This window comes from Pelmatolapia mariae, linkage group LG22 (assembly GCF_036321145.2).
Source record: "Pelmatolapia mariae isolate MD_Pm_ZW linkage group LG22, Pm_UMD_F_2, whole genome shotgun sequence".
Lineage (NCBI taxonomy): Eukaryota > Metazoa > Chordata > Actinopteri > Cichliformes > Cichlidae > Pelmatolapia > Pelmatolapia mariae.
The window spans coordinates 1380143-1402658 of record NC_086245.2 but is presented as its reverse complement, the minus strand read 5'-3'; the positions used below and the strand labels follow the sequence as shown (position 1 = coordinate 1402658).

The 22516-nt window shown below is 39.6% G+C and overlaps 1 long non-coding RNA gene and 1 gene segment (V, D, J or C); one reads left to right on the top strand and one right to left on the bottom strand.

The window, feature by feature from the left end:
• Positions 1–44: 44 nt before the first annotated feature.
• LOC134619742 (uncharacterized) lies at positions 45–2822 on the top strand. Its single transcript, XR_010092041.1, has 3 exons — positions 45–96; positions 2051–2140; positions 2758–2822. It is a non-coding gene; the product is annotated as an uncharacterized LOC134619742 (long non-coding RNA).
• A 9784-nt stretch (positions 2823–12606) lies between these two features.
• The window catches only part of LOC134619723 (Ig kappa chain V region Mem5-like), a 34733-nt gene continuing 24823 nt past the window's right edge, over positions 12607–22516 (bottom strand). Inside the window, 2 exon segments of the V gene segment in view lie at positions 12607–13082; positions 14063–14114. Of these exon segments, the coding sequence occupies positions 12748–13082; positions 14063–14114 (387 nt within the window).

Here is a 22516-nt window from a genome sequence, read left to right as displayed (position 1 = left end):
TTGGACGGGTACACCACCAAACTCCTGGAGATATTTCGAAGGAAGGGCGGGACTGCAGGGACCAAAATAAAACCAATGTTGGACTCACTGAATAAGGTAAAATTTTAAATTATTTTAATTACATAATCTAATGGAAAAGATGAGGTCATACACACTGAGAATGTATCACTCTTATTTAAAGGACAAGTTTGTTATTTTACACTTAAAGCTTTGTTTTCAGATTGTTTATGATGAAATCGAACGATTTTGATTGAAATTTGGACACATGCTGCTGGCCCAAGCTTTTTTGGTTTCTGTGGTAGCACACCCCCACCTCCACAATGGCTGCATAGGTGCACTGGAACAATCCTTCCTAAAACGCATTAAACTTTCGTTTACAAAGACGTGAAACTCACCGAGTGGTCAGGGGTGTTCACTGATATGTTCACACAGAAATCGCTGCAAAAATGCTTTCCAACAACTACTATTTGTTGTAAAACTGTGGACCTATTTTTTCAAACGCCTCACACCTGTACATTCTTCCGCCGAGAGCTTGAATAATAGAATAGAATAGCGGCGGACTAATACCGTACATCACAGCACATCTAATACAAGTCAATGGAGTTGGACAAAAACTACAATAAAAACCAGTTGGAAAGTATCTTTTGCAGCGATTTTTGTGTGAACATATCAGTGAACACCCCTGACCACTCGGTGAGTTTCACGTCTTTGTAAACGAAAGTTTAATGCGTTTTAGAAAGGATTGTTCCAGTGCACCTATGCAGCCATTGTGGAGGTGGGGGGTGCTACCACAGAAACCAAAAAAGCTTGGGCCAGCAGCATGTGTCCAAATTTCAATCAAAATCGTTCGATTTCATCATAAACTGAAAACAGGGCTTTAAGTGTAAAATACTGAACTTGTCCTTTAATCTGATCAGTGTCTGTGTTGGCTGAAACTGTTCTCCTGATCCTGACACTGTGGCCACAATTAACAATTTATGCACATGATTGTCTCTACAAGTGTATACAAACCTCATCTCTCCCTTAATATGCGCTCAAAAGCGGAGAAATTTACAGAATTTTCAAAGTGACCCTCTGAGTGCAGCGAGATCCCTTCCTGCTGCCCATAGACTCCAATACAATTATTTCCCAAAATATTACTCTTGTGTGTGGGAATTCCTGTCCTTGACTGGTTAATATTGTGATAGGAGGTACTGATATGTTGCGAAAAATTCATTTGCATGTCCAGTGATGAGGCAGAAAACTTTCCTCACTGGGCAGAGACAGTTTCTGGACCCACAGATTATGACATGCACTGGACTCTTGTCTTAACACACATCGTTGAGAAATTCATGTTAAGTTGCACACTTCACAACGTTAGAATGTAGCTGCAGGCTTACATTCTCTGTCACGGGTTGCTTAGAGGATCCACTCGCAGGACTCCTGGGTAGCGTTCAAACAGAGATTGTTTATTACAGATCTTCACCAAGTGTATGTACAGACAGTGCGGGGTTAGTGCTATATACAAGACGTGAGGGGCAGGGGTCCAGGGCTCCAGGGAAAACACACACGCGCTCAGAACAGCCTCTCTCCTCTCCGCTAGTGACCTGTCACTCCTTCCACACTCCACACGGGGAAACACGGGAACGGGTCCGGGGAATCTAGGAACAAAGGAACACGTTAAGTCTCTGAGACAGAGGCACGGGAAACTTGAGCTAGGTGTGTACTGACAAGAGCCTTCACAACAATCCAGCGTTGAACAGCTGATCTCCTCCTTCTAATATACCAGCTGGTCTGATGAGGCCCAGGTGTGCACAATCCGGGAAGGCGTGGACCGAGGGCGTGAACCCGCCATGAGTTCCGCTCCGGCAAAAACAGGGGAGAGAAGGGGAGAGGGAGAGAGAGAGGAAAAAGAGAAGAGAAGGGGGGCTAGGAGTGGAGAGATGCTGATCAGCCTTGCCATTCTCCATGGGTAACTTTCTGTTTACATCTGTATGTGCTGTTATGTATGTATGTTACATATGTTATGTTGTGTATTTTCTGCAATAAATTTTCTTTTTGTGTTTAATAGCATCATGTCGATGGCAGAAGGGACATTATCATTCGTTGCTTAGTTGAGTATCTTGGAGAGAGTGGAGAGGAGCTGATCAAAGACCATCAGGTATCTGATGATCATAATGACTGTATTAAAATTATTTTCTAACCTTATAATCTGGTCTTCACTTGTGATGATATATTGAAGGTCAACGATTCTCTACACTCGTGATGTTTTTTAAAAAAGACTCAAGATTAATATTTTTAATCAGGCTTTTAACTAATTTCTTAAATCTTTATGCTCTTACCCTTTATTTTTTAAATCATATTTAATCTTCATCTTATCTGCCTTAAACTTTAACTTGCCTTTTGTCTGATTTTTTTCTGACTATTTAACGATCACTTATTAACTTTATTTTATGAGCAAAAGAGTATTTAATTTGATTATACCTTTATAACCTATTTTAATGATTTAATGGTTCTGGTCTACCAACACGCGTGCCGTCCCATGGACAGCTCCAGGCTGGATGGCCCCCAAAAGTGATTTTCTTTGTCTCAGGGTCAGGCTCTGTGAAGCACGTTCTGTAACTTTACGTATGAAAAGTGCCATATGAATATTGTTTGATTTGAGTATACTAAATTGAGTATACCTCTTTTTTATTTTTACATTTTTTTCTCTTAACCTTTTCTTTTACTTGTAATCTATTCTAGTTATTTCTAATTGTGGTTTGTTTGTTTTCACAGGACGTCAGCCAAGAAGCATTGAAAGAGGACTGCAGTAATCACATGATGAAGATCATCGTAATCCATCCCAATGTGGCACAGGAAAACCAAGATCCTGTGAACATGTCGGTCATCATTGAGGGGACAGAAATTCTTGAGGACTGCGGAAGTGTGACAAACGTTTGCCTCCTGCTCATGGGTGTCATCTATGCTGTCAACTTAAGTTACCCACTGAAACTGAAACATACGTTTGAGGTATTTCAGAAGCTGTTTCTTGAGCTTGACATCCTTAAAATGTCACCAAAGGTCCAGTCTCTCCACAAGAAACTTTTAGCGTGAGTGTTCCAGTGTTATTTGTGCTTTTGTCCAGCACAATTAATTTGTTTGCATTTTGTCTGTTTTCTGACAGTAATTTCAAGTGTTGCTCAGTTTTATACAAGTTCTTTCTGTCCTGAACGTTCTGAGAATGTCTGCAAAGGTAGTGATTGCAACTGTTAATGGACAGAGTTGATGTATGTGTTCTGAAAGTTGATTAGAAGAAAGGGGACAGTGCACACTGAGTTTTTGAATAGCATGTTTTTTTTTTTTGTATATGTGTATATGCTCTGTTTTGAAATTTGCGAGCAAGAAGTTCTATGGCCATGTTTTTTGTGGTTATAATGTTATGTAGATATTTTAAATATATCTATGCCATTTCAACTGTGAAATAAAAGTGTCCCTTAAGCTGCAAATATTTGTTTTGGAAAATATTGATTTATTATTTAATAGAATAATAAAAATATTTATTCAATTCGATTAATATTAACTAGTACATTCATAATAAACATTACTTAATAATTACATAGAATATAACAAAGAAAAGATGAGTAAGAAACACAAAGAAATATCAGCAATGTTCACTTGGGTTTTGTAATTGGATGCAATGGTATTCTGAGTAAAAGTTACAATCTATAGATGAGTATTGCCAGTGCAATTTACTTGTGTATTTCACATAAAAAATTGATGGTTCTAGTAAGTAAATATTACTTAGAAATAGCCCGAGTAAAGATTACAAGCACTTTCTGTGTGGAAAAAGTTGCCTAGCTTTTTTTAAGTAAATGTCACTCCAATTTTTTTTCAGTGCGGTAACTCTTGTATTTTCATTCCTTTGTTTGAACACAGTAACACACTTTAGTTTCTAATAAGTTTATTGATTGGTTTGGATACATTTGTTCTATTTGTAACCGTGCACATTTAGTTTACTCATGTATGCATACCAGTTCATTACTTTGTTTGATTTCTGACTAACCTTTGTTTCTTTATTTGCTTCTTACCTGCCATCATCCTTGGGAGTTGCCAGACAAAAGATGGCGGCCAGGGTTTAGAGCCATTAAATAAAAAGAGGAATAACTGGACCGCACCACCACTTCCTGCTGAATGTGTGTTTTCTCAAATTAAAAACAAAGTATTTGCATTTAAATAAATATTTGAGTTTAGGGTTTAATGTTTTTGATTTTCTTCTTTGGTGTTTAGTTTATTAACCCTCTGGGGTCCAGGGTATAATTTGCCGTTTTTGACAACTTTTGATTTTACCTCTGTATTTCACCTTTAAAAACTGTTTATCTTGCCTTGTTTGGTATCATTATTTTCAACACAACCTCAAATATCTGAAAATGGAGTTATTTTTCCATTTTTACATACTATATTAGCACAATTGATCTAAATTCAGAGAACACATTTAAAATCTGAGTAGAAAAAAGTTATATTTTTTACTGTAAAAACCACAAACATGTTTAACGAATCATTTTCATAACTTCAAATGCAAATAGAAATTGTACATTTCTAAAAATTATGCACAAATTTTGCAAACAACAAACTTATATGGTAGGGGAGACTGGGGATAGTTGTAACGTGGGTCAGTTGTAACACTTCCAATTTCTCCAATCAGGGCTAAGTTTCAAATGATGTGATTCAGTTCTTCTATCACATGTGAAAAATTAGCACATTTTGGCAAACACAGACAATTTAAGAAGAAAAAAAGTAATTTGTATGACAAAAACTTTTTTTTTACTTTATTTCCATTTTTAATAGCATTATCTGCTTAAACTCATCAAACTTAAATTATGTTATTTGTATGTCTATGGGGATATATTCTGTGTAGGTCTTTAGTGCTAATGTTTTAGCCGTTGGCTGTAATGTTTGCTAGTTCTTGGCTATAGGAGTCTGGGTCAGTTGTAACAGCAACAGTCTGGGTTAGTTGTAACAATAATGCAAATGTTACAACTTACCACACTATTACTTTAACTTATATTAAACAAGTTGGGGCAACGACATCAGCAGAGAGGTTCACTGGTCACCTTTGTATATGTGGTTAATGCCATTGGCAACACAATTCCTCCAATGTTTGTGTTCCCACACATACGTTATGCAGACCACTTTGTCAGAGATGGGCTAGTAGGAAGTACTGGTAGTGGAAATAAATCAGGATGGGTGCAAGAAACAGATTTCCTGATGTTTCTGAAGCACTTTGCAAACCACACCAAGGCAAGCCATGAAAGAAAAGTAATTCTTCTCATGGACATCGCAATGGAGCTGACCATACCATGGGAGGATGCAATTGAAGAAACATTTGAGCTGCAGTGTGCCAACTTGGCAGCTGAGGCAGAGGACAGAGGCTGGAAGATCAAAGTGCGCCCGGTGGAAGTGGGGTGCAGGGGCTTTGTTGCCAATGGCAGTCTACAAGAGAATTAGCTAACACTGCTGAGAGGACCAGTCACTGGCTATGGAAGAGGGCTGACATCACTTGGGCAGCTAAGGCAGTCAGCTAACCACGAGACACACGTCAAGGATTGATCAACCCATTGTGGGCCAGCCTCAGCAGAGGACGTCAAAGGGGTAGAAAACATAAAACTAGAATTTCTAACAGCTGACCTGACTGGCTACCTCCCTGGACTTTTTTTGGTGTAACACCAATAACAATAATAATATTTATCCACCCGCTTATACTTTTCAGGGTCACGGGGGGTGCTAGAGCCTATCCCAGCTTTCTTGGGATGAGAGGCAGGGTACAGCCTGGACAGGTCACCAGTCTGTTGCAGGGCTAACACACAGAGACAGACAACCATTCACACTCACATTCACTCCCACATTCATACCTATGGGCAATTTAGATTGATCAATTAACCTAACCCGACTAATTGCATGTCTTTGGACTGTGGGAAGAAGTAGGAGTACCCAGGGAGAACTCACGCAAACACGGGGAGAACATGCAAACTCCAAACAGAAAGACCCCGGCCTGATGGTGGAATTAAACTAAGGACCTTCTTGCTGTGCGGCAACAATGTGCAATACACTTATTCTTCTTTTCATTACTAAGTTAAGTTACTGTGTTGTGTTGTGATGTGTCGTGTCGCGTTGTGTTGTATCTAGTGCCAACATGGGACAGTTTTCCAGTTTCATTGTATTATTGTACTATGTATAACTGTGCAATAAAGAGTTATCTTATCTTATAAAGAGTGAACTTTTACTGTGATAAACCAGAAACCTGTTTGGCAGTGAAACCTAAGGGATAAATGTAAAATGTTCCACTCTTCTTTCCTTTCCTTTTTTTCCCTTTTCTGGGAGGCAGTGGGGAGGCAGAGTGTACAGACCAATCCAACAGGGAGGTGTGGGATGCCAGATCAGATGCCCCCTTCCAGCTCACCTCTCTCCTTTCTTGTTTCTTTTGTCTTACTTCTCGCTATCACCTTTTCTATCCCTTTGAAGAAGTGAGGCTCTTAAAATATTAACCCTCTCAGGCTCAAATTAAGTTTTAGTTACAGGAAAAATCTGATATTTGGGGAAAACTATCAAAAAAACACTCATAAAATATGTATGTGGGGTAATCAAGTTGTTAGTTTTTAACTGTTGCAAATCGGCAACACCTGCCTCGAGAGGGTTAAAGAGGTAAGTATTACTTCTCGGACATGTTTTGCTGTGAATTGACACAATAAATTGTAGAAGACTAAACAGAAGAAAGTAAAAGAGACATAACAATTTAACATAAACCAGTGACACACTCTGGGGCCTGATCACCCCTGGCAGGGCCTCCTTGGATGAGGGTGTCTGGTGATAATGGCCGAAACGCCCAGTGAATTTAAGGTCAACTACTGATGATGTGTCCTTAAATTTTAATATTATAATCCAGATCAAATTTCTAATACCTAAACCTAACCAAGGAAGGTAAAAAGGAAAAAATGGCAGAACAGCTTTTGATAAGAGACCAAAACTGTCACAGTCTGGCGGAGTAGCAGACTGTGTGAAGTATGAAGAGTGGACCCAAAATGCAGACATGAAGGAACGTGGAACACAACCTGAATATTAACAAAAGGCAAGATGTTTAATAAGGCTGATAAAAAGAGTATAGGCAGATGTACACTGGGAAGAAACTAACTAGAACCAAAGTGGGAAAACTAAATGCTAAACACAAAAGACAAAGAACAAAACCTTGAAGGTGATAAAAAAAACCTTAACATGAAAAATCCTGGCGACATGGAGATATGACAAGGAACAACAGACAACCTAACACTGAACAAAGGAGGACAGTGGACTTAAGTACACAGAAAGATAATGAGAGGATGGGGAACAGCTGGGACAAATCAGACCTAATGAGACAAGGTGAAGCAAAACTACACACACTGCACACAGGACAGGGAATTTCACAGTAAAACAGGAAACAGCATGGAATACAGACATGACAACAATGAAACACACAAAGGGTGGGGGAAACTTAAACGCAGGGGTAGAAGACACAAGGGGAATCTGAAAAACAATAAAGTATAATGGCAACTTAGGCATAGTAGAAATGAACTTAGAGAACCTAAAGGACTTAAACATAAAACATAAACATCAAAATAAGCTAAAACTCAAAATGTTGGGTCAAAAGACCCAGGATTGTGACAGAAACAAGCTGTAAAGTTGTCAATAGAAAATTGTACTTAGTAGTCAGTATAATCTTTTAATGATATAAGTTTGCATAAGGTAGAATAGTGCATGTTGACCTTATGATGACTTAGGCTGTTGGGTGGTGATGATGGGTTTAGATTTTATTATTGTCATTTGTATTAAGAAATATTGAACCATATATGCTTAGAGGTGTATAATCGATTGTGTAGTGATAGGATGTGTGATCTTTAATAGTCTGCAAAGACTTTGTGTGCATTCCAGAGTGTTCTGGCATTCACACCCACATCCTGGGAGCATGGGAGAGGGCATACCTTCTCTTATTGTTTTATGATAGGATAAACATATCTATGTCTGTTTTAGGCTAAGTGCTTTTTGTTTAGATGAACTGTTGGACTTCCAGACCAGCAGGTTTAGGGAAGTCTTTATGGGGTCACACTCTGACCCACACACACACACGCACACACGCGCACACACACATATACACATCCACATTCCAGTGTAACAAACAAACACACCCACTGATGTATATAAATAAAGACCAGGGCAGTGGCACGGCGCGAGTCACTCACTTCCCTCACTTCCGTACAAGTGCTCTGTGGCCACCCTTGCTGCAAGTAAAACTGTGTGTTTCTCCTCTCTGATTCGAAGCTGAAGAAGTGTCTTAGAATACAACTCTTGACAAAAGTTGAGGCACACAATGATGTGTCCCACTGGTAAAATTTCCAGGCTGCCTTTCCTCACAGTAGCCATCCCTCAAGATTTTCTCCATTTGAAGCAATGCATTATCAGTAACAACCCTGACACTGACCATCCTGTCTGATTGGCCAACAAGCCAAACAACCCAGTGTGTCACAGTTTCCGTGTGTCTGACTTCATCTTTGCACCGTAAAAGATATTAAAATTACTTGGTTAGTGTTCTTTTTTCTTTAAGGAAATACAGGAGAGTGACTGTCTCTTAAAAGATTTAGTTGATTTCAGCAGTTGAAATTACAAGTGACAGCATGCTGCACGTCAATGTGAACCAACAGTCAACTTAACAGGGAAGGGCAGGATAATACAGTTTTATACCACAACAAAAACAAGTATTATTATTAAGACACTGGTCAGCATCAGAAAGATTAGTGGTGAACAATTTGGCATGAACTGAATAATTGTATTTCTCATGTACATAATCATAAATATGAAATACAAATTTAAAAAAAACAGCATAAAAACAAACAAAAAAAAAAAGCCTGACTGTGTGAGTCAGTCAGATCATTTCCATAGAGAGCCACTTTGCATCAGCAGCACCATGCTCCAGTGCTCTGGGAGAGTTTATAGTCCTGAGAGTTGAACACTGGATGACTGACAGCTGTCCTTCATCACAACAGAAGCCACAGAAATCCTCCTCATCAAAAACATGACTTTGATCTGCGTCCTCATCTGGACTCTCCTCTGCTGCTGCTTCACAGGTAAAGTCCAGAGAATCAAACTCCTCTCCTCTATCAACATCTGTCCCTCTGAAATGAAGCCCACAAAACCATGAAGCTGCTTTATGTTTTTGTCTCTGTATCCTCAGAGTCTAAACCTCAGGTCCCAGTGACTCAGCCTGGAGCAGTGAGCTCTGCTGTGGGAGGAACTGTGAACATCAAGTGTAGGACCAGTCAGAATGTTCATGTTTATAGCAACAATCACTATTTATCCTGGTACCAACAGAAAGATGGAGGAGTTCCCAAACTGCTCATTTATAAGTCTAGCACTCGAGCATCAGGTATTCCGGATCGTTTTACAGGCAGTGGATCGAACAAAGACTTCACTCTGACCATCGGTCGGGTTCAGGCTGAAGATGCAGCAGTTTATTACTGTAAAGGAGAATTTGATGTCAGCTACTGGGACTACTTCACACAGTGAAAAACCGTCGTACAAAAACCTCCCTCAGTCAGACTGAACAGAAGCTGCAGTAACTTCCAGCTGCAGCAGAGACTGACACAGTTCAATGAGCACAAACACAATTTCATGAAGGGACTGAATTTTTCATCATAAAACTTTAAAATGAAAAGTTCACTGTTAAATGATTATTATGGTGGAAATCTCAAACTGTCACAGTTGTTGCTGTGAAACTTTGAGTGGTTAGAAGATGCTTGATCATGAACTTTGACCTCAGCTTCATAATGGATCACAGAACACACTGTCTTTAAATAAAAGAAACAGCGTGGTTCTCCAGGTGTCCTTTTAATAAATAAATCAAATTTTAAAAGGAAAAGGAAATAATTTCTTTTCAGAAATCAAATCAGTTTAAAGTAAAATATACAGTTTTACATTCAGCTCTTATGACACCAGAGTTTTTCTGTTTTTTCTGGTCTTCATGGTCAGACAACAAACATTTGAAAGTGAGGCCTTTAGCCTGCATGTTAACAGCTTTCAGCCAATCAGAGCAGAGTTCAGGATGAATAAAGTCATTTAGTGCATTAGTGTGAACTCATCTGCCTTCTGCAAAGAGGACACCTTCTGTTCATTTAGATCAGCCACAGAAGAACTCAGGCACACATTTCATAAACAGCTTCACCTGGGCTGTGCAGAGATGTTTGAAGGGGCGGGTGCTCAAAGTTAAAAAGGGGCACATAGAGTCAGGCTGAATGACAACAACCCACATTCATCAAGAATCTAATATGGAATCGCGTCATACTATATCACTATCATCAGGTGGGGACAATGCAAAGCAAACATAGCCTGTGTTTTAGCTGATGGGTACAATGTTGTTGCTGAGGAGTTGCTCCTGCTGCTGCTGCTTCTGGTGCTGGAGGACAAGGCTGTGTTGATTAGGGATGGGTACCGGTATCCGGTGCCATTATGGCACCGGTTCTGACATAAACGGTAGTAACCAGACCGAAAAGCAGCGCACATTTCGGTGCTTTATTTCGGTGTTTTTTTTTCCTGAGACATCATACACTTTGGATTCTAGCCAATCATTTTACATTTCCAAGGATAGTAGGCGGGCCCAGGTACGTACGTTCTTTTAGAGCAGAGCTATAGATTAAAAATGCCCAAGGCGAAGCGGTCAAAAGTCTGGCTGTACTTCACAGCAAAAGATGCAAACTCAGCAGCCTGCAACAAGTGCTTTAAGGTGATACTGTGATACTGTCAAAGCAGGTAACACCTCGAATCTAATGAAACACCTGGCGACACATAGCGTTTTTTTTAAAGACGAGAAATGCACCGTATTTGATAGCTTGCTGCGAGACCTCACACCGAGCACATCTACTGCTGGTGTGGTGCCTGTTATCGGACCCGGAGTTAGCAACATCCCCCAAGAACCCGAAGAGTAGAGTCCTGGCCCCTAGCCCTGCCAGTGTAGCAGAAATGATGAGGATGATGATGGCAGCAGCAGCTGTTCTTCTCTGTGTGAGTAGCTTAATGTTGTTCGTGTGTACTTTACGTTGAGTAGGCTAACCACGTTATTACATTAATGCATGTAAGGTGAACTAGCAAACACTGTTGTAGTTACATGCGGCTGTCTTCTTGTTTGATAGCAGATACTCCCTTCACCCTGGCCAAAAAGGCTAAAATGACCAAAGAAAAAGTGGAAAACAGCTAAATATGAGAGGTTTTTGGACAAAGTTTGTGTTTTCCATTCTTTAAGCACTGGTTCGAGCACCGTTTAAGCACCGGCACCGTTTCAAAAGTACCGGTTTGGTACCGGTATTGGATAAAACCTAAATGATACCCATCCCTAGTGTTGATCTGAGACTACAGACATTAAAACATCCATAGGAGAGATGATTAAACAAGTGTTATGAGATAATAATAAAATGCAAATATTGGTGACAGCGCTTGGAACCATAAGGCAACAACTGTGGGAAATAAACTAGGCTCTGCCTGTGACTCACTCTTTGCCATCTCCATCTCCCATTTCACTCTCCACCTGCTGTCCATCTGAGAACAAGGCACAATTTGCTGTTGCATTAATCTATTATTTAATTATCCACACTTAACAACTCTTGCACCTAATCCATAATAAAGTAATGATAGGAAATGCTACTGAACTAAAATATTGGAATTGTGTTTATTGGTGTTTTTATACTTGAATACCTCTGCTATGCAACAACTGGTGAGAGATCCACTGCCTTCAGCAGCCTCACAGAGCTCCTTTTGTCACTGTTTCCTCCTCCTCTCCTTATGGGGCATGTCTGGACAATGTTTTTTTTTTTTTATTTCAACATGTGAACAATATACAGGTACATTTAGAAAAGAAAATAAGAGAGAGAGAAAAAAAATACTATACAAAATACATACAAAAAAAAAATTTGTTAAGACACATTTTTTAAAGCTTTTTTTCCAAAACTCTAAACATTAAACTTAATTTTCAACCTACATTCACAAAACTTCCACAACACACAGTGTCTTCAGATCATCCACAGAACCAGTCAATATGATAAGATTGCTGAACATTTATTACCCACTATATCACAAAACAGAAATTAACATGTTCAGGACATGAACGACTTTCCAGCCTCATGTGGCTTTCCCCTTATTCTACAAAACGTATAAATATATGAAGTTAAAACAGAGATGAATGATTCTGTGTTTAACAAATGACATCTCAGTTCTGGTCATGTTTAACTTTTTCATCCTGTGCTCAGCATCATGCATCAGAATGAATCACTGCAAAATATTATGTTTAATTGAATTTAGTTCAGTTTTTCACTATTATTGTCTTGGAGCAAGTGCAACCACATAATTTCTTTAGGGACTGATAAAGTATTCTGATTCTGATATTTAACCATTTCACTGAAGGTTACACTCGCTGTGTTCGGTTTACATTTTTCTTTTGGTCTGGTTTAATAAATATTACAAAATCTTTATTTTTTATGTGAATTTATTAAACTCACACAGTCAAAGAACATGTTTCCTCGTTATGTTTTTATTCTTTTAAGAGTTTGAAATAACAGCTTTACAACAGACACAAAAGGATGAAACTAGATGAGATTGTTGCTATGATTTTTGTCATTATGGGATGGAAACATGACTATTTGATGGGTTTTGAAATATCAGCAAATAAAAGAAACAAAGAGACAGAAAAAAAGAGCATGAAAGACTCAGTGATTGACATCAGGACTGGGAACACTGGTCTCTCCTCAGTATCTCTGAGACTGAAGTCTGGGAGCCCTGGGTGGCCTCACAGGTCACAGAGCCCACCTTCCCCCACTGGTCTGCAGTGAGCGTCAGGGTGCTGCTCCAGCTGTAGAGGCCGTCATTCTGCAGCACTCCAGGAGTCCTGCTCTCCTCCCCTCTGATGCTGCTGCTGCCACTGCTGTCGCTCGTCTTCCAGGACAGACTCCAGTCTGAGGGGAAGGCCTTGTTGGCCACACACATGAGCGTGGCCTTCCCCTGGTCCAGCTCTGCACTGGAGGGACCCAGCACCTTCAGGGCGGGGCGGGTATCACCTAGGAAACACCAATCAGCTTAGAGGACACGAACCACAATTTGAATTTCTCCGTTAAGAAGTTTCTGTCAGGTGTTTTTTCTGCTCCACCAGTCATTAACTCACACATTGTTTCACTTCCCTTTAAGAAACCTCTCATGCATATCAGCACAGAGAGAATCATCACACAGTTTGACCTGAAATATGTTCAAACTACACTGGAAATAAAAGAAGCAGATGTGGAAACATTTACAGCAGAAGTTTGGCTTTAAAATGATTAGAAGTCTAAATCATGGATGACTGAAGAAATGAGTGGACACAAGCACAGAGCAGCTACTCATTCATATAGATTTGAAATGTTATTGAACAGCTCACATGATTTCAAACTAAATCTGAAACATCTGACACGATAAAAACATCAGAAAGCAAACTTTAACTCATCCAAACAGCAGCTGATGTGGTGGAAATTTACAAACTAATCATAAGATGAAGTTTACTCTTGTCTACAAATATTTTACTATGACAGAAATGTAGATTAAACAAGAGAAACTTGCAGAGCTCATCTGAATTAGTCCAGTAAAAAGGACAAACATCAATAACTAAATTATTTCAAACAAAAAAATACTTTTCTCTCATCTAAGCAGCCTAAGAGATAATTATTAAATAAAATGATGAAACATTTAATAATAAACACAGTTTAATTAACTTACTTCCAACATTCAGTCTGGTTCCTCCACCAAAAGTCCACCACAGTGATACAAACTCATTGAGCCGTCGTACAAAAACCTCTGACTGTAGAGAGACACGGCTCTCTGACTCTGTCAGACTGAACTAAACCTACAAGCCCTCAAAATACAACTTTATCATCAGAACCACAAATAATAATTAATACTATGAAACATCCCAGATTTTTATTAGAAATTGTCCTGAATGTCTGAATAAAAAAATGTTCCTATTAAATGAAATTAAAGAAAAGAGAAAAAAGCTCTAAGACTGACTTACTTCCAACATCCAGTCTGGTTCCTCCACCAAAAGTCCACCACAGTGATACAAACTCATTGAGCCGTCGTACAAAAACCTCTGACTGTAGAGAGACACGGCTCTCTGACTCTGAAACAAACAAACTCAACAAAATAATTCACTGTTTGTATCGTTTAATAATATTATAATAGTGTAATTAAAGCAAATAAAAACCATTACAACAACATTCAAAAAATATGACTTCAGAATGTACATTTTACAGTTTTCCACATGTTCTCTTTAAACCTGATACTTTTTTTTCACAACTCTAAACAGTGAAATTAATTTTCAGCCTAAATTTGTCATGGTCCTGGGATTTTTGACCCAGCGTTTTTTTGTTCTGTCAGTGTATAATACCTGTTTTACTTTGAAGGTCTGTGTCTTTGGTCAGTGTGTCTAGTTTTGCTTCCCTTGTCTCGTTCGCTCTAACGTCTTCCAGCCGTGTTTCCCTCCTGTCTCCTATTCCCTGATTACTCCACTGTGTATTGAAGCCCTGTGTTTGCCTTTTCGCTTTTGTCGCATTGTTAACGTTGGTTCACCCTCATCTTACTCTGTGTTCTGCCTGCCTGCCTGTGAAAGTTTATTTTTGTATCTTCAGTTTTGTTATTTTAGAGTTCAGCATTAAAGCTGTTTTGACTTCACGTTTGCCTCTATGAGTCCTGCGTTTGGGTCCTCGTCTCCTGCCTGCACACAGTGATCCATGACAAAATTCAAAAACGCTTCGTATTCATGTAGTTATGTTTTGAATTTCACAGAAATATTAAGTTCTGGAAAGTGTACCAGTACTTTTTTCAGAATTCTTTTATTTTAATTTCCGAAGGAATATGTTCATTGTTAAGACCCTGCCTACACATTTTTTAAAAAACAAGTTTTTATTTCTATTTTGGAATTCTGTCTGCAAATAATGGTATTTTAGGAAGTTTTGAAAATTCCTTCCACGTTGAGAAGACTGTGCTCTGTGCTGTTTGGTTGAAGGCTTCTAACTGGCAAACATTAAGATTCAATTAGGGTTTATCACCATGTGTTGCTTTTGACATGTTTCTCACACACACACACACACACACACACACACTTTTTCAAAAGACTTCACTTACATTTATTCATGAACAGTTAAATGAACTTCAGTAAATATTTCCCCATCACAGCTTTTCTCAGTTGCTTTGGTGAAAGTCTTACATCAGAAACGTCATTCTCACCACTCTGAATGCAGCTCTCAAAATATGTAACACAGACTCATCTATGCAAAAGACACTTCATAAAACACTTTCACCACTTCACACTTTCTTTCGTTTTAAGAGATCAAAACGGTTTGTTTTTTTGTTTGTTTTCTCAAAACCTTACTGACTTTGGAAAGAGTACTGCAAAAAATGTAGGCCTAATGTCACAAGGGGCCAAAGGCCTGTACGAAACTGGACTCAAGTGCTGGACCACATGTGGAGACGGTTGAGTTTGCTTTACACAAATCTTTATTTGGCACAGAAACACAGAGTTATACTTGACGTGGGATTCCTGACAAGAAAACGTAGCGTGGGGGCCTAAGGTGGCGTGGTGATCAAGAGGAAGAGAGGAAAAGGGGGTTAGTGGGTTCACAGACTTCTCCAGGTGTGGTTGAATTTTAAAGAGGAGTATGGCTTATGTTGCAGGTGGAGTTGGTGGTACTTTGAGGGGAGTAGGTGAAGGTCCGGGTGAGCTGAATAGAGTTAAGATGGGCTGACCTGAGCTCCAAGGGATCCCATGTGAAGCAGTGGCAAGAGGGCAGGCAGGTGTGATATTGAAATCCTTCCCAGGAGACGGAGCATGAAACTGCAGTGAGAGTGTCCGAGTGGCGTTCTTAGCTGAAGAGTGGAGCAGTGGCGTGACCAGAGAGCTGTAGCACATGAAAAAGAGGTAAGTTCATAGACTTGGGCAAGGAGCATGAAGCATGGTGGCCTGTTACCACCGTGGGTACGTTGACAAACTAGCAGTGAAGAGACGGCAACGCTGGTCTTAAATATCCTGAGTAGATTGCTCCAGATTGGCTCCATGTGAGGAGATGATGGCTCTGCCCAGGGGCAGACACAGGAGAACATGGACTTAGTGGAAATTTACCAGCAGCTCACCCGGACTGTGACAGCTAATGAAAAGTTTAAAACTGTTTTCAGAAACATTTTTTGAAACTTTACAAAACTGATGAAATGGAGAAAAACAAAATAATACTCATTAAACTATATGTGTCAGGAAAAGAAAATGTATACAATCTGAGACCACAGCACCAACTACTGTATAGTCCAGTAAAGCCATACTGCACGTGTTTATTAGGTTATTAAGTACACCTGTTAAACTGCTTGTTAATCCAAATATCAGCCAATCACATGTCAGCAGCTCATAGCATTTACACATGTAGACATGTTGAACACAGCCTGCTGAAGATTAACCCAAACATCATTAAGAAAGATAATTAAAAGTGTCATGGTTGTTGATGCCAGACAGACTGATCTGCTGGGATTTTTTTTACACAGCCATTTGTAGGGTTGATGCGGAATGGTCTGAAAAAGAGAAAATATCCAGTGAGCTGTTTTCTAGGTGAAAATGCCTCATTGATGTCAAAGGCCAGAGGAGAATGGCCTGAAAGATTTTTGTGTTTATAAGAAGGCAACAGTAACTCAGTAACAACAGTAACTCAATCAACCACTTGATACAAACAGGAAGAGCATCTCTGCAAGCACAACATGTGACCTTGAAGCAGATGGGCTACAGCAGTAGAAGACTGCACTGCAGGGCCTCTGACCTAAGAACAGGAAACTGAGGTTATAATTCACATGGATTGACCAAAATTGTACAATATAAGAACAAAAAAACAAAAACACGGCACTCCAATGGCCTCCACAGTCACCAGATCTCAGTTCAAGACAGCATTTTTGGAATGTGGTTGAAAGAGGTGTCCAGCTGGCAAATCTGCAGCAACTATATGATGCTATTATGTCTATAAGGGCAAAATCTCTGACTATTCAGCAAAGTGACAGATCTGGAGTTCTGTCTGACAAAACTGTTTCAGAGTTGTGAGATTCAAGTGGATCAACAAAGTAACAAATCCCTTTATTAGTGTAGAAACAACAGCAGTGTGTATGTGTGTATAAAAACAATGAGAAAGGCTCATTTGATTGGGGAAAAGCATCACTGATTTGAGAACTGCACCAAAGCGACTGAGATAAAACTGTAATACATGTTTGAGGTGGATGGTATTGGAGGAAATCATGTTGTATCTGTTATACTAGTTTCTCAGCATGTTTTCACCTAAGTCTGTTAACCACATATTGCAGTGTGGTTCCCTGTATGGTTCCTACTGCCAATAATATGCACCAAGTAAGAGAGAAGGATACCAGGATGCCATCATCTACTGTATCAAAGTCAGCACTGAGGTCTGAAGAATTAAAATGGAAAAATCCCCTGAGACAGTGATGGACATTTAATACATTTAAATGTGCAGTTTCAGTGCTGTGATATCCTTTAAACCTGGAATGAAATACAAACTCAGTTCAACAACAGTTGCTTCATCTGTTCATCAATCCTATTCCATCCATTCTTTTCTGCTTATCCAGTTCAGGGCCATGAGGCAGGTACAGCCTGGACAGGTTGTCAGTCTGTTGCAGTGTAACCTGTTCAGTTAAAATAGAATTAAGACTGACATTGTCATCAGGAACCTTAATGATCAAAAACATCACAAACAAAACCAATGAAATGATTTGCTTAATTTAAAAATGTGTTTTCAATAAGTCAAACAGCATGAATCACTTAATAGTACTATACATACAGTGAGTATAACTGCATTTATACAAATAATATGTGGTATTACATTCTTTCCAAATACCAACACAGTGTCACAAGTGGTTTAGAAAACAGTTTCTCCACAAAGGCTATTGTATTCCCTTTGTCAAGATTTCAGTTATGTCACATGATCTTCACCAGCAAGTAGAATTTACTCCAAAAGTTACTTGAATCAATGTAACTGTATAAATGTAAGTGTGACCCACCACTGTACACCACCATAAAGTCACTGACTAAATGCTTTTCATGAAATATTTAATTCTACAAACATGAATGAAGGAATTCAGAAAAAACGTGAATTCCTAACATCTCTACATCTTGGCAAAGAGCAACTGTTAAATGAACTTATTTTAAATATAATCAATTAGTAGTTCTTCACAACCCATCAGCATCTACGTGGCGTACAGAATGTTGTAAAAACAAATGGAGAAGTCCAGACCTTTACTTTTTCACATTGTGCCTTTAAACGTGGTCAGATCATTTCCATAGAGAGGCACTTTGCATCAGCAGCACCATGCTCCAGTGCTCTGGGAGAGTTTATAGTCCTGAGAGTTGAACACTGGATGACTGACAGCTGTCCTTCATCACAACAGAAGCCACAGAAATCCTCCTCATCAAAAACATGACTTTGATCTGCGTCCTCATCTGGACTCTCCTCTGCTGCTGCTTCACAGGTAAAGTCCAGAGAATCAAACTCCTCTCCTCTATCAACATCTGTCCCTCTGAAATGAAGCCCACAAAACCATGAAGCTGCTTTATGTTTTTGTCTCTGTATCCTCAGAGTCCAGAGGACAGATCACAGTGACTCAGCCTGGAGCAGAGAGCTCTGCTGTGGGAGGATCTGTGAACATCAAGTGTAGGACCAGTCAGAATGTTTATAGCTCCAACTATTTATTCTGGTACCAACAGAAAGATGGAGGAGTTCCTAAACTGCTCATTACCTATGCTAGCAGTCGACAATCAGGGATTCCAGCTCGTTTTACAGGCAGTGGATCAAACTCTGACTTCACTCTGACCATCAGTGGAGTCCAGGCTGAAGATGCAGCAGTTTATTACTGTCAGAGTGAACACTGGTTGAACAGTAAAGCTGTGTTCACACAGTGAAAAACAGTCGTACAAAAACCTCCCTCAGTCAGACTGAACAGAAACTGAAGTGACTGCTGCAGCTGGAAGATACTGCAGAGACTGATACAGTTCACTGAGGACACACACACACACACACACACACACACACACACACACACACACACACACACACACACACACACACACACACACACACACATACACACACACACTGCATTTAATTCAAACTACTAACATCTGTTTATTAGTAAGTTTGACTTAATTATCAGAATATCTTAGAATCAATAATATTTCTCCTTTAACAAAATATAAATGAAAAAAAAAATACAGACAAAGGATCTTTTAAGGCAGCGGTCCCCAACCTTTTTTGCGCCACGGACCGGTTTATGCCCGACAATATTTTCATGGACCGGCCTTTAAGGTGTCGCGGATAAATACAACAAAATAAAACTAGTACCGGTACCGAAAAAAAGATTTATTCATAACACACGTGAAAAGACCCAGGAAAACCGAGTTAACGATAAAAACGATAACAAAATAACGCTGAAAACCGATAAAAACCCTGAAAACTATACATTTCACACCTGAGCCTCAACTCTCGCGGCCCGGTACCAAACGACTCACGGACCGGTACCGGTCCGAGGCCCGGGGGTTGGGGACCGCTGTTTTAAGGTGGTCACACTCTTCACTCTCTCTAGAAACATCTGCAGCAGGGTTCTCACCACGAGAGGCTGTCTTTTCGTCAAAGTTTGGATCCATGAGGAAGAACAAGTGCTTTGTCCTGTTTGTGGATCACAGGATCAGCTCTTTACACTTTTGAAGACACTCGAGGGTGAATGGAGAGTTTGCCCATCAGTTCAGTTCAGTGGACTTGCAGATATTTGACTGCGTCCCCTGGAGTGTCCTGTGGGGAATAAGCTTGAAGTATGAGCTATCAGGCCTGTTGATGGACTGTTCAGAGTTTTCCTCACATTACTGCAGACTCATTCCTGATAGGCTGAAGCTTTTCACCAATTCTGTTCATAACTTTTATGGAAATGATTTATAGATGTGAGTTGATGTTTGTCATTTGTGTTCATTCTTTTTGTTCACTGACTGCTAAAAATCACAGATTCTGAAAAAGTGTTAGAGTTAAGATGAAGAGTTAGGGTTAGCTTTAGTCTTCAGTGATGATTCTGTGCAAAAGCCTCTTTTTAAATTAACTTTCTTGCCTTTGTGTTAAAATAAATAAATGAATATATAAAAAAAATAAAATAAAGAATGCTCCATTTTGTCCCCAGTACACATGAATAAGAGCAGATAAGTAAGATGACCAGGTGTCACACCTCATGAGGACTGCACACTGTTTATATCTCCTGTTTAGTTTCATCTTTTCTAAAGTCTGGCTTTGACTGAAGAAATCAGGGAACTGTGTCATCATTAGTCAAATACAGGTTCCAGAAACTTGTCGTGATCTTTTACTGTTTCTGTTACAGCCAACAGAGGAAGCCGTCACAGTCATACATGATGGAAACTACAACAAAGAAACTACTCATACCTGGGTGAAACTGTTGAATGCAATTCATTGTTCTCTGTTATTTGTTAGTTTTTATAAATAACTACAGTCAAGAGGTTGATGTGAAGTGATGCAGCACATGTGAGTGTCATAAATGTGTGTCAGAGACAGATGTGCTGATCTGTGGAAACATCCTTACTGAAACCTCAGGATGGTTATCAGACAGAACAACAGTTAAATTAAAACACATTAAAATAACCATTTGAAGATTTTTTTTTTTATTGTTATTTTTTTTAAATCATTAGCAATACTACAAGCAGTAAAACATGACATTTGAAATCAGAGTGAAACAGAGACAGAGAGAGAACAGACTGAGGGCAGCAGCAGAGTCTCAGTGAGTCAGGTCACAAATGTGAACACTGATCTCTGCTCAGTATCTTTGAGACCAGAGTCTGGGAGCCCTGGGTGGCCTCACAGGTCACAGAGCCCACCTTCATCCAGTGATCTGCAGTGATCCTCAGGGTGCTGCTCCAACTATACAGGCCGTCATTCTGCAGCACACCAGGGCTCCTGCTCTCCTCCCCGTCACTGCTGCTTCTTCCATCCACCTTCCAGGACAGAGTCCAGTCTGAGGGGAAGCCCTTGTTGGCCAAACATGTTAATGTGGCCTTCCCATTCTCCAGCTCCTTAATGGAGGGGGGCAACACTGTCAGGGTGGGGCGAGTATCAGCTAGGAAACACCAATGAGATTAGAGGATAAGAACCACAAGTTGTTTGTCTCCTTTAAGAAGTTTCTGTCAGGTGTTTTTTTTTCTGCTCCACCAGTCATTCAATTAAACAATGACATTTTGTCCTTATTTCTTAACACATGCTAAATCAAAATGCAGCTGTTTGTTAAACACTATGTACACAATTACTGCTTTTAAAGGAATTGAGAAAGTAAGTAGCTGTCAGGTGATTTTATTCAAATGCATTTGATTAACTGATCAACAACAAGTGTGAGCTCCACAATAAACACAGAAGTTTGTCTGACGATCTGGAGCATTGAGGCTTGTGTTCACATAATCTAACATAATCATAATCTAACAAGGAAAATATCAGAAAGTTCTGTTTCTCAGTGGAAAACATTCAAGACTTTTCAGGAGCAGACCTCCCAGAAACGTTCTGAAAGAAAGGTCAGACTGTGCAGTGCCGAAACTCCAGGATAGAAGAAGAACTTATATAAGCAAAAATAATCAAATATCAATATGTATTTTGATCATAAAAGATCTAATATACATGAGTTTTCCAGTGTTCACCAGTGCAAATATCACTCCAAAATCCTGCACCTGCTAGGAACAGGTGTGAATGCAGGATGTTTCACATGCTAATAGTCACATTTTGTTCTTCATGTTTGTTTTACATGCTGCAAAACAAAGTGAGGTTGTCTAACAGTTATTTAAAGGTTGCATGAAAATCCTCTGCAGGTTAGTGCAGGATAAACAGGTTAGTTTGAGGTACTGTGATGGATTTAAAGTTGACCTCTTAAGCCCCAAGCCTACCTGATCTCCTGCCTTTTGCCCCCGTATCAGGGGGCATTGGGGCTTAAGAGGTTAAAGAACAGTGTGTGACTGGTTCACAGTGGCTGTGGTTTTATGGTCACAGTTAGGTCACATCAAGTGTAGCAGAGATTCACATGAATTTTAAGTGATGATGCTGAGATCCATTCACTGAATTCCAACTTCATACAATCTAGAACAAAAACAGCATAAACAGTGTCCTGTCAGTGTAGAGGATGGAAATCAGCCAGGAAAACTCCTGAAACATCTGCTCACATCTGGTTGAATTCACCTGTGTACATCCACAGCAGGTCAGCTGATCGCCTTCTGCACACTAAGAAAATCTGCTGGAGCTCTCAGTAAAAATTATTGCACCTTGTGATTCTTTTCCCCACACTGAGCCATTACAACCAATTTTAATGTTCCCTGCCTGCTGAATCCACTTTAACCCCTGACTGCACACGTTTTCCTGTTTAGAGACAAAACACACTCTACAATGTAGGAAACAAAAAG